The 12,948-nt window shown below is 50.5% G+C and overlaps 2 protein-coding genes across 2 annotated transcripts; both read right to left on the reverse strand.

The window, feature by feature from the left end:
• Positions 1-1,228: 1,228 nt before the first annotated feature.
• On the reverse strand, positions 1,229-2,690 carry OVCA2 (OVCA2 serine hydrolase domain containing). Its single transcript, XM_079130989.1, is given in 3 exon segments — positions 1,229-1,681; positions 1,683-2,044; positions 2,357-2,690. Coding segments are annotated over 3 exon segments (684 nt in total). The 5' UTR covers positions 2,541-2,690; the 3' UTR covers positions 1,229-1,543.
• DPH1 (diphthamide biosynthesis 1) lies at positions 1,904-11,519 on the reverse strand (the record flags this gene model as incomplete). Its single annotated transcript, XM_079130895.1, is given in 14 exon segments — positions 1,904-2,044; positions 2,714-2,821; positions 2,992-3,132; positions 3,445-3,523; positions 4,003-4,103; positions 4,236-4,392; positions 4,758-4,826; positions 6,505-6,626; positions 6,756-6,913; positions 7,320-7,441; positions 9,004-9,022; positions 9,025-9,066; positions 9,183-9,335; positions 11,396-11,519. Coding segments are annotated over 13 exon segments (1,377 nt in total). The 3' UTR covers positions 1,904-2,044; positions 2,714-2,731.
• Positions 11,520-12,948: the final 1,429 nt, after the last annotated feature.

The following is a 12,948-nucleotide window of genomic DNA, read 5'->3' on the forward strand; positions in this document are numbered from 1 at the left end:
AATCCTAGCTGCAGATTCATCAATTATTTACAGAAAAGCCAGGAATCATAATGGGCCAAATCCAACAGGTAGTTCAGTCTGCTTCAGAGTCTCTTCCTTTTGCCAAGGGAGCCATCCCTTTAAAACAACATCAAGGCAGAAAGGCCAGCTCCCCACCTCTCCCATTTCCTGTTGTAAAGTTCTAATCCAGTAAACTGGGTCTCTGGGGACAGGTAGTTTTTTGTTGTTGTTGTTTTTTTGGTACTGGGGATTTTACCCACTAAGCTACATCCCTAGCACCTTTTTATTTTAAGACAATCTGGCCTCAGATTTGGGATTCTCTGGCCTCAGCCTTCCAAGTCATTGGGAATTACAGGAATGCACCACCACACCTGACTAGGTAAATTCATTTTTATCTTGGACAACTTTGGGCTGTAGTGAGGAACTTAGAACTTTGAGTATCTTAAGGGATGTTAGTATAATTGTTAGGATAGACTAGAGTACTTGTGTTGTACCCTCTAACCCTAATCCCTGTTCAATTACTAAACTCCCTGGGAGACACTATGGCCAAGGGATAGGACCTGTTGGGAAATTCTACAAAAAGAACTGACTACCATCTTGTAAAGGGAGACATCAGAAAGCAGTAGGAAGAAGGGTAGGGTACTGGAAATGGGAAGAAAATGGCTAGAGTGAGCAATCATTAAGTGCACTCCCCAAGAGCATACCAGCTGGGATACTTAAGTCTTGGCTGTAGTCACAGCATCAATGATAATTAGCATCATCAATAATGAACAGCATCAATCTCAGAAACCCTACAGATGGGTTCATCTTAGGAAGAGGCAGTTTATTCTAGCTATCTGGCTTCTACCCAAGGTCTGGCACCATCCCTATCTTCAAGCTCACAGTTCAGAAGGGCTAGAGCAGTTATGGAAGAAATAGCAGAGAACATAGCCAGGGACTGAGGGAAGACCAGCACACAATTTTTAGGAATCAGGATGGAGGGATCAGGATCTCTTCCAAAATTTCTCAGATATAAATTCTTCCAATTCAGCCATCAATGCCTCGTCTCCTTCAGTTTGGGACTTAAGACTTCCATCAAAAACATACGACTGTATGTGTGCACCAGCCTGTCCTAGGGCTCATGACAGGAAGTACTGCCCTGCTTCATGCTGCTGGGAAGGTTGTGTGGATGGCTAAACTTCCGATGTAAAATAGGTTTTTCTGTGTGCCAGAAAAAAGATGCTTAAAATCCAAACCACCACTTTATTGTGTGGCAGTCAACAGCAGTGCCCACCCTGCTTTTCCCAGGTTATCCTCTCATCCAGGGCTTTCTGGCCTGTTGAATATGAAAATCCAGTAAGTGTCTTGCTCCCTTTCTCAAGTGCAGGGACGGATTCAGAGTCCTAAGAACTGATAGTTCTTTCTTTAAGTGGTCTTGGTGAGGAGCATGTTAGTATAACAGTGGAGGTCCCAGGGTGGGAGAAATAATGGGGAGGGCATAGGCTACAAAGGCTGCCCCAAGGGTGGATGGTAAACGTTAAGGGCAGAGGCATTTGTTGAGCTTTCACTCTGCAAACTGGTCTAAGAATTTAAGGTAGGCCTGGCGTTGGCATGCAGCTGCTGGAATGAAGTGGCCACCAGAGTGAGTGAGGGTGATGGCTCCGGGGAACTGGCTAGCCAGCTGTATACTCTCCTGAGAGGGGGATGACACGATCAGTGTCCCCAAAAACATGAAGTGAAGGCAATGACAAAGTGCTATGCAGGATGGGTTCCTTGAGGCCAAGGCCCCGGGGACAGAAACCAGACACAAGGATGATAAATCGGGGCAAAGGGAAGCGCAGATCGCCTGTCTGGCCCAGGGCGCACACAAAGGCTGCTAGTGCAGCCCCCTGGCTGAACCCAAGAAGTCCATCAAAAGGCCCCAGCTTGTTCAGTGCCTGTGCCACCGTTTCCAGAGCTTCCTCCAGACCTCTGCACACCGTGGGCTCTTCCAGTGCGGAGAAAACGTCTGCCTCCTCTTCAGAAAACCACCAGCCTCGAGGCTGCTCCTCAGGAGGGCATGGACCTATAGACATAAGGGGGACGAGAATGGAATTAGGGCAATGGGGAGGGGAGTAAGAAAGGGAAGAAGGGAAGGTATGGAAATAAATGACAGGGAAAGAGGTGACTGAGGAGAGAAAGGCAGGGGAATGAGACGGGGAATAATGACGAGCTTGGCATAAATTGAAGACGGTGGAGAAAGCAAATGAAGGTGGGTTGACTAGAGGGGCTGGACGGAAAGAAGGGCAGGGTACAGGCAAGGGGCACACAGAGGGGGGTTAAGGGAACTAGGCAAGAAGACACTCTGAGGTCATTTCCGGAGCAGGGCACGGCTCACCGGAGTCTGGCTCCACACCCTCGGGGCCCGCCACCTCGGCGACCGGGTGCGGGCCGCTGAGGCACACGAGCTCGGCACGGCCCCGCAGCGCCTTCCTCAGCGCTCCAGTTTTTTCTCGGAAGCCCCGCTCGCTCTGCCGGAAGCCCGCCAGACACAGGACCCGCAGGGGTTGTCGCTCAGCCATGCTGCGGGGCAGTGAGTGGGCCACAGAACCACCGGAAGCAAGTTTCCCCGAGCGGAAGTAGAATACGCGAGGGGAGGGGCCAAACGGCGACACCACCCTGAAGGCGGGTCTGGGAGGAAGCAGCTCCCATGACAACCAGGAAGAGTGGCGCTCAGCCAGAGTAGGGCGGATACCTGGGAACCAGGAGCGTCTCAAGGAGCCAGGGGCGCCACCTTCTCGTCTCTGCAGCTGCATCCCTCGCAAGCCGAGGCTGGAGAGGGGCGCATGGACCTCTCCTGCACCTAGGATCACAGACTTTGATCAGAGTCTCGCTTCTACACAATCTTCACTCCGCTCTCGTGCATTTCCCGCCGTGACCACGTGGCGGCGGTCTCGGCTCACCAGGGAGGGGGCTAGCGCCAAGGCCACGCCCAGAGGCTCGCTCCCTCCAGTCTTTTAAGGCCTTGCCTACCTTCCCCAAAGCTGAGAGGCTGGGGCCTTTCGAAGTTAGGTCTCGCCTGTGGTTCACGGTCCAAGGCCCCAAGGAGTTGCCAGCGTAGAAGTCCATGGGGTAAGGTTGCTGCCAGGAAATGTCCCCGAGGGCCACGGCTGCCTAGTGGGGGAAAACTGAACAATAACATTTGCCAATATTTTTCTGCTCCTGGATTGTTAAATCACTACCCACAACAGCATATGAGGGGTGTATTATTCCCATACTGTAGAAAGGAAATGTGAGGCTCGGAGTGGTTAAAGAATTTGTCTAAGGTCACACAAGGCCTGCTAAGTAGTTCATGTGTGTCTGACTTCAACCTGTGAACTATGTGCTGCCCATCCATCCTGATCCAACTTTGAGCTCTCCTTGACTGAAGAAGGTAGTTTTCAAACACAAGTTTTTCTCCCACAAGTTTTCAAAATCTGGTGTTACCTCATAGGGTGTCAGCAGTGGTTTAGGGAAGGCTGTACCCCAGTCAATGGAGAGGCGTGGACATGCCACCTGCACCCACCTGGGAAGGAAAGTCAAGTCACAGTGAGATGGGAAGCATGCTGAAGAACATGACTGCCCCCAACATACCCAACAGTCAATCTTAAAGTGAGGATTCACCTATCGCTATTTAGAATGCTGTATACTGTTGCTTATTTTCTCCTATTCCCTCCATTGACTATGAACTTTGAGGGAAACTCATTTGTAATAGTATCCTCAGAGCCAAATTTAGTACCTGGTACAATATGGTGCCAACTTACCCTCAGATTCATCTCACTAGAACTACTGTGATTTTGCCATTGCCTCTGAGCCCCAAGGCAATACAAATCAGGTGACCCATAGCTAATGTAGTCCGTGGCGAGTAAGCAACTTGGTAAACACTAAAACTTCATGACAATGAAAGCAATTCCCACTGACTGCAGTCTTCAATCTATGTTGGGTAGGACCCAGGTTCTAAACTGATCCAGAGTCAGGCGAGGTAGGTAGGGTGGAAAAACTTACACATCTACCTCAGGAAGTAGGTTGAGCTTGCTGGGGAAGATCTCAGACAGTAGCAGCCTCACAAAAGGAAGTCCCAAGGTTCGGAGTTGAGATTCCAGGTGCTGTTGGGAGAGGAAGGCTGAGTTGAGGTACCCATGATCAAGCAGTCAAAGCTAAATCCCTGGGCCTACAGATTTTCCCAGATGGGTTTCCAGGCAGTCCCTTCTTCCAGAGGTCACCCTGAGCCCTCTGACCTCCAAGATCTTGGGACTGCCCTGGCGGCCCAGAGTGCCCAGAATAAGGCCCCAGGATTTGGCCAAGCGGGCAGTGGCTATGGCTTCCTGTCGAGTGGTCTGCATGCACTGGTGGTCATAGTACTCTCTGGATAGGACTTTGCTGTATGGGTCGTACCTGCAAAAGAAGCTTGCCAGAATTACTGTTGACAGCCACTCCCAAGATTCCTGCTATATACATGGCTTCCAACTCAGGCCCCAAACAGGAGAAATCAGATCCCAGACAGAACAGGGATTGTCACTGGGACAATCAGTCCCACAGCCAGAGCAGGCAAGAGATGGGAAGTGTTTTAAGATCTCAGTATGAACTTACGTGGGCAACAGCAGCCCTGGGTCTAATGTCAGATGAAGGACCTAAGTGCCTCAGACCCTTAGGGTGGGGCTGTTAAGTGGCTAAGGAATGAGGAAATTTTGCCCCCATGAGGGCCTCTAGGGCATAGAATTTCACCCCTCAATAACTAGTCAGTCCATCCCAGCATATACCGGTAAGCAGGGACATTGGGGTTGGCAATCATGACAGACTCCAGATGGAAGCGGCCATCTCCAAGATACCTATAGGGGTGGAAAGAGGCTGTAAGTATGGCATGGGGCAGCAGGAGAGGTACTCTGGTTTAGAAGCACAGAGGCCTGTGCTTCTCAGCTAGCTGTTCATGCTGCTAAGTGCAAACTGAACAAATCATCATTTTACTTCTTGGGGCCTTGGTTTTCTCACATGTAAAATAAGAAACTTGACATGGATGACTGTAAGACTACGGTATATAATGCAGAATCTAAGAACTGCTCCACCTTAGCCTTCTGGAGGAAGAGTAAATGAGCAGCAGAGGACATGGTAAGGCTTCCTGGGTTCTAGACAGCCTAATTTAGAAGCAGGGGGGCAGATTTTCCCTTACCAAGTTCAATACAGATGTGGAAAGGAGTGACCAGGGAGTCACATATGCTATACATGAGGTTCCAGAATATACACTGGCTACTCTTTGCCCAGACCAGCTCTTGGGTCTAGGTATTAAGTTATCATAACAGTATTTCTTGGACTTGTCCCTTCTGACCTCCAGGCCTGGACAAAGTGCCTGATGTGTATGAGCTCACTCAGTCCTATCAAATAATCCTCTAAGACAATTATAGTATCCTTATTTTACAGAATATACAACTGAGGTTCATGGATGTTAAGGCACTTGCCCAAAGTTACACAGCTCTTAAGCATTGTATCTGAGACTTAATGCCAGGCATAACCACCAGGCTATACCAAGCATGCCCTAGAAGATGCTGTCCAACAGTACCTTCCTAGGTCATGGAGATTCCAGAGCACGGAAGATAGGCCATGGCAGCTGATTCTCTCCTTCTTAGAGACCATGCCTCATTCTGATAACTAGTTGACACTCAGGGTGTCCCTCTCTCCCACACATCTTGAAGCCCCCAAGGGTAGGCATCTATCAGCTCAGACTTATGCAGGTCTAGGCATACAGGGAATGCCCCTCAGGAAGCAGGACTGTCAGGTCTGAGCTGGGAAAGGCTTGGATGTGGGCCTGTCTAGGGATAAGGATGTCCTGTGTGCATGCAGCAGGTGTGTGGGACAAGCATCCAAAGCAAGGGTGGGGTTGAGTCAGAGGACCCCTCCCTCCTCCATTAGCTAGGAAACAAGTTTCCCTTCCCTAGTCCCAGCCAGGGAAGCTGTCGACTCTGAGGCTGGCTGCATTCACACAACATTAAGCATTTCCATTACCTAAAATAATTAGGCAGCAGGAGACATGCTGCTCCTGCTTGTTAGCTGTCCGGATGCTAAATTAATGGGGCTGCAGCTTGGGTGTGCCTATCCATCTTCTCCAATTATATTGCCACCATTTCTAGCCCACCCTCATCCCCTGATCAGACACTCTGATTCTTGTCCCCCCCTCAGGTATAGCCTTCAGCCCTGGAGAGGGACAGAGAATATAAAGGCTATAGCATCCCTATTTGGTCCCATCTTGCAATGTGACCTTGGGCAGACAGGTAAGGAGCTTTAGACCCAGTTTCCTTTCCTATATGATGAATCTTCCCTAGGTACACTTCTTTATGTATATATATTTAGTTATAGATGGACATAATACCTTTATTTAATGTATTTATTTATTTTATGTGGTGCTGAGGGTGGAACCCAGTGCCTCACATGTCAGGCAAGTGCTCTGAGCCACAACCCCAGTTCCCTTGGGTATACTTCTAATGTCTCTATGATGTGGCCTCCAGTTTTACTTACACAATGGCTTCTACCTCCTTTGGCAGTCGGGGGGATGTACAGCCCAAAATCTCCCCAGGGGACAGGGGTTTGCACTGTGGGACAGTCATGCGGTATTCAGCTTTCAATTCCTGGGCGGCTGACTGTAGGGAAGAGGGAAGAAAGCAAGAGGCTGGGGAAAGAGAGCCAGGGCACCTGGCATGGGGATCCAGGAACAGTCTAGAGAGTGGCTGTCTGTCCCACAGGATGCTAGGGACCTTTGTCCCACTTACCTGCAAAGTTGACACAAACTGAATGGTGCTGACCAGTGCAAGGGCACTGGCTGGGGGAAAGGTGAGGCGGATAGAGTCCAGGAAGTGCGTAGTGTCTATCCGGATGTCCACAAAGACATACAGTACCCGGAAGTCTTGGACTGAGGTATCTATGGGAACTGAGGGTAAAGAGTTCAGGAAACTTTGAAAGGCAAGAAGGACAGAGAACTTGGCCTGGTCCCTGGTTTCTAAGCAGCCAGGACCAGGGTTTCAGCCTGGAGCAGAATGAGGGGGTGGGGAAGGAAGGGGTCACAGGTTCCCTGAAGCTCCTTCTCTGTCACTCAGCTGGGGACCCAGCCTGCTCTACCACCACCAGCCTTTCAAACACCCACATCTGGGACAGCAGCATGGTCTCCAAGGCAACCATATCCAAAGGAAAGATCCACCTGCAGAGCAGGAAGGCGGAGACCATCCCAGAAAGCAGGAGGGACCTCATGCTTGCAAGTAGGACAAGGAGGTACTATGCTGGAAAATAGTGTGGAACAGGCCTCCCTCCCAGCATCCAGGTTTCTTGGCCTGCTATACCCAGGCAGCTGTGGCCATAGTGCACCAAGAAGTCAGCTCCCAGGGCCCGTGCAGTAAAGTCATCCACACAGCAAGCCCCATAGGTCACATCGCCCATCACCATCACTTCGGCCTCTGTGAACCTGTAGGGGTGGGGGTGGGGAACAATGGGCAATGACACAAACAACGAGGTGGGAGAGAGTCCTAACTCTGTGGAGGTGTTCCAGGGCCCAGCTCCTCTCTCCCCACCTCTCTCAATTCCTTGGTTTGGCAGCTGCCACTTCTGCCAACAAAGAGTAGGAGGGGCACAGCTGCCACCTCCCTCAGCCCTGGCAGCAGCTCCTGGAACAGTTGCTGTATGAGATGTCTTTGCAGCACCCTGACTCCTCTGTCAGAGCTCAGATTGCAAGAGGGACCCCTAATCCTCACCCAAGCATGCATGGGGTCCAACACAGACCCCTGAGGTCCTAGTTCATCCCACCCAGGGCTATAAGCATGCACATACAAAGGCTCCTGCTCCCACATCCTGCATTGTGGGATGCATGGCCATGGATAGGCAGAGCCTCCCTCCCACCCAGACCCCTGCTACCTCCCTACCCAGAGGCAAGGCCCTGGGTGCCCAGCAGAGGGGGACCCATGCACAACTCCCCCACAGCACATGGCATCACCCACATGCCTCAAGCATCAGGAAGAGTGGGCTCTGGCCAGCACATTGCCATGGGATCTGCTGCCAGGTCTGAATCACTGAGGGGTGGGGGATGGGAGGTGAGGGAGACTCTGCACCCATTGAAGTCACCACAGGAAAAGAACAGGAGGCTGAGCTCTTCCCTCGAAGAGTCCCACACCTGGGTGTGGAGCTTGGGTCAGTGACTGGGGTCCCGGCTCTCTCCCCTTGAGGTACAGTGGGAAAAGCTGAGCTGCTGCCAATCAGTCCCTACTCCACCCCCTTCCTCAAATCAGGCTGTGCACAGAAGCAGATTATTCAGCTCCTTAGAATGCAGCCCAGGCTCTGAGTCAGTCAGAGCACTTAATTTTTTATAGATTAAAATGTATGCAAATTGGCCTGAGCCCCAGAGAGCATCCCCAAGGGGCAAGAGGGTGGGAGCAGGGAAGTGGGTCTGCAGCAGGAAGGGGGATGGGTTGAGGGGAGGGCAGCAGCAGGGAAGTGGGAGGCTCCCAGCATGAGATGACCTCCCCCTTCTTTGTTCCACCTCCTAGTGCCTATGCTGGTTCCAGATGGCTGAGTACTCATCTCCCCCAGGATGGCTCATTGTATTGAAGAAACTTAAAAAATGGGGGGAGTAGAGGAACTGAATACCTTTCCCTAGGAACCTCTCTTCTCCTGCTCCCCAAAATGTGCCTGAGAAAAAGATGCCTCCCAGCCAGATTTCTCAGCCTATTTCAGGGTCAGCTTTGAGTGTTCTTAGGTTCCTCCCAGGTTCCACCACATGATCTAGGCTTAGCTTTGAAGAGACTAGAATTAACTTCTAACTCTTGCCCAAATTTTATACAGGAGGAGAAATTTACACAGACAAGTGGAGTTCTCAGCATGCTGGAAATTTTGTTTTGGGTTGCTCCCTTTGTGCGTGTATGCTTGTGGGAGGGGCAGGGAAAGACAAAGGGAAAAAATGATGCTGACAGGCAGCCTCTAGTGGGCAAGGAAGAATTCTTGGGCCGGCTTCATCTCCAGTATCACAAACCTTACCTTTCCAAGATATCCACAAGGTGCAGGCAAAGAGGAGGAGGCCTTCAGGCATTTGTAAGGCCACTAGAAGTCAGAACAGAGACATAAGGTAGAGGGCAAGAAAATGCTGGGATGGGGACACAGCTCCCTACTGGGGCCAGGCAACCTCTCCACCTCTCAGCTCAATGTGTGGGGCTCACCCTTCTTGGCCTGGGCTTGTTGAATCCTCCAGATGGTCTTGGGGATCTCAAAGTTATAGTTGGAAGGTAGGACTTGAATGGCTGTCTGTAGCTGGGGGTTGTTCAGGATCTCAGGGGGCATCTGATTGGCCAAGCGCCCTCGAGAAGTCTGACCTAGGACAAATACAAGGCCTTAGTTAATGTCTGACCTAGATCATAGCCAAACCCAGCCTAGCTGTTAATTCTAAGTTGAAGACCCAGATCCCAGACACCAAGGAAGTTGGCCCAGATTTCTTCCCCACAGAATTCATCCTCAAGTAGAGAGACAACCCATTAAACCAGAAGGGCATCTGCATATTTTCATGCTGTGAGATTACTGGGCATCAAAGACTTGAGCCAATGAATGGGGTATAGCTCACTCCTTCCTTATCTGAGGAGAACAGAGGCAACACCAAGGGACTGAGGGGCAAAGGGGAGTAAGTCTGAGTCCACAAAACTTTTTTTTTTTTAATATTCTTTAGATGTTGATAGATCCTTATTTTATTCATTTATTTATATATGTGGTACTGAGAATTGAACCCAGTGCCTCCCACATGCTAGGCAAGCACTCTAGCACTGAGCCATGACCCCAGCCCAACTGTTTCTTGATAGGGAACAAACCCATGGAAAACCCAAGAGCCTATATAGCCAGTCCAACCAGTCTGAGAAAATTGCCCATCCTTCTCCAACTATGAGAAACACCTGGAAGCTCAAAGTCCCAGCTATGAGATCTATAAGTAACTGTTATGACTAATTTAAGGTTTGTGCCAGGTGTGGTGCACTTGCCTATAATCCCAGCTACTTAGAAGGCTGAGGAAAGAGGATCAAAAGTTCAAGGCCAGCCTGGGCAATTTAGCAAGAGCTTCTCTTAAAATAAGAAATAAAAAGGGCTGGGGATATAGTTCAGTGGTAAGTACCCCTGGGTTCAAGTCCCAGTACCAAAATAAATAAACAAATAAACAAACAAAATATTGCCCTCCTTGAGTCCCACTGACTATGCCCACAGTGGTTAATTTTTGCACTCTTCCCTCTCTTCACTTAAAAGGGAAATAAACAACATAAATTAAATTGACTTAAGTTCCCTAGTCTTACTGTTCCTACTTACCCTCAACACAGGAAAAACAGAAGGAACACACTCTGGTTAGGACTGTGGAAAACAGGTAAGCACAGAAAAGTGACTTTGCCCTTTAGGAGGTAGCAGTCTACTGAGGGCAAAAGAGACATTACAAGTAATAAACCCTTAAACAAAGGAGAAAATATTGGAGAAATTATTGCAGCCCTTAATCTGGACTCACACTACTCTCTAAAATACAGTTTCATTCAACCCCTGCATTTCTCTTTAGGAGCCATACTGTTTGGGAATGTGAAAAGGCAGAAAATTAATTTCTTCAATAAGTACTTATTGAATCTACAATGTACCAGAATTTCTATTCCGGCCCATATCTATGTCTTCACCCACTGTGTATGAGGAGGGGGAACTCAGTAAGCAGCTCAGTAAGTTCCTTGGGCCGGCAGGAAGGTGCAGAGGGGAACTAGCCTAGTAGGCTGGGGCTCTGAGACCAGATTTGAATGCTATCACTGTTAATGATTTTTGGTTTGTTATTTCAAAGTGCTGGACCCCTTGTAGAACCTCTTCTGCCAGGCCCAAGTCTTCGTGGTCTTTAAAATGCAGTAGCTGCTAGTCTTGGTCGGGTAGGCGCTTCCTCCTCTATCACTAGGCTGTCGTCTTATGTTTACATCAATTACAAACTGTAAGACTGAAATCCTGAAGGAAGGGCTGTACCCCAGTCCCTGAATCTAATACAGGCCTGGCATTCAGTGGGCACTCACTTAGTGTCCTGTAAATGAAACCATGCTCCTCTTCTCTGAAACATTCCTTCAGAGCCCACTTGAGAAATGCCCGCTGCAATCTTCCTGGCCCCTTCTCTCCCACTTGGGTCCTTCTTATTCGGTAATCTTGTGCCTGTCTACCAGCCAAGGAGAGGGGTGGTTTCCGACTTGAAAACTACAGGCTCCTAGGAGGGGCTGCTCCCGACCGCACCCCAGAGTGGCCTTTCTGAGCTCTGGTGACCCAAAGCGAGTGACAGCGGAAACTTCCGGAACCGGCGAAAAAATGCCCGGGCTGGTCCTGTCCCTGAATTGGGGGCCCCATCCCGAGAGGTGAGGTCTGGAGGCCTCAGTGTTGCTGCACCTACCTCTGCCACGTTTGTTTCGGCTGCCGGGCTCAGCCGACTCCGACACAACTAGAGCAGCCATCACGGTGCTGCCCACGTGGGGACCAAAAAGACAGCACCAAAAGAACACCGAAAGCACAGACATTGAGAACGATCGCCGATCGGCGAACCAGGGGCGGGGATTCTTTCTGGGAGGAGACCACGGAGGAGGAGATAGGGGCGGGGCTACAGTGGGTCCTTTCTCAGTTCGGAAGGTCAAGACTCTAAGGATCCAAGTGACCCCCGGACCACCGCAGTGGCCCTTTCCCTACGACCTTGTCTCTGTGGCCCGGCCCAAAGCTGGAGCGCCCAAATCAGTGCACCCCTACGTGCCTGCGTGAGTTCTGCAGGAAGAGTCTTACAAAGGGGACACCCACCGGGCCTCCCTGCAGCTCCTCACTCTTACTCCCCTCCTGGCAAGCAGAGGTCTGTATTCGCATTCCCTTCCTGGAAGGACCCCAGTCCTCCTGCAGAAGGGAACTCAGAGTCTTCCAGCCCAGCGAGCCTTGCAAGTGGATTTCTGGAGCAACCCTGGTGCCCTTATTGCCTCAAGAGCTCACCATATGGGAAGTTCACACAGAAGAAACTGCTGCACTGATAAAGATCTGGAGCATCCTGAGAATTCCATTGCTTAAACCTTCTGGACCTTGGCTAGTGTTTGCCCTGCATAGGCCTTCAGGTGTAGCTAGCCTTTCTTCTGATTGGTGGCCAAAACTCCTGGGACCCCAAAGAGAAGGCAGAGCAACCAGAGAAAGAGGATGGACCTTTGGAAGAGCGAAGTATGTTCAGGACTGAACCTCAGCAAAGTCTGCCCCATGGACAGTAGCTGCCCCAGAACTGTTTGGCCTCCCAGCCTCCTGGTACCTTTTCTCTCTGCATAAAGCTGCAAGCACAGCTGGCCCTTTAAGGCAAGCACTGTGGCCTTAGGCTCCCCCGGAGGCCCTCCCTGCTAGGAAACCCCTAATTAAGGTGCACAGAGAAGTGAAAACAAGCAGCCAGGGACAGGCCTAACCTGGGAGGCTGCCCAGGGAGGAGGGATGGCTAGGCAGACTGAGAGCAAGCAGCCAAGGAGAGATCAGAAGGTCAATGCTCTGCCCCTCAGGCCACTGGCACTCTTAGGATAAATACAACTTGGACCTGAATGTGACAAGCATGGGTTCCAGGAACACCCCTTTTACTTCAATAAGAGTCCAGCATCAGCTTTCCATTTCCCCTGCTTCTCTGGACCCTCAGGGTGCGGAATCTGATTTCCAGGAGCCCTGTACCTCCCTGCTCAGGACATCAAGGTCCAGCTGGGTAGACAGCCCTGGCTTCCAGTGTGGAACCAGGCAATACTTAGGAGAACTGGAGACTAAGAACAGATGTGAAAGTACTCCCTCCAACCCTCTTGTGCAGGACATTGGGGGCTCCCATTCAACTTGGGCTGAGGATACCTCCATCTGTCCATGGTGGTCTCCCTTCCTGAATTACTCAGCAATCTGAGTAATTACTGCGTGACAAGAAGGCAGGCACAATGCACCCCCCACATTACACTA

This window comes from Sciurus vulgaris (genome assembly GCF_902686455.1).
Source record: "Sciurus vulgaris genome assembly, chromosome: 3".
Taxonomy (NCBI): Eukaryota; Metazoa; Chordata; class Mammalia; order Rodentia; family Sciuridae; genus Sciurus; species Sciurus vulgaris.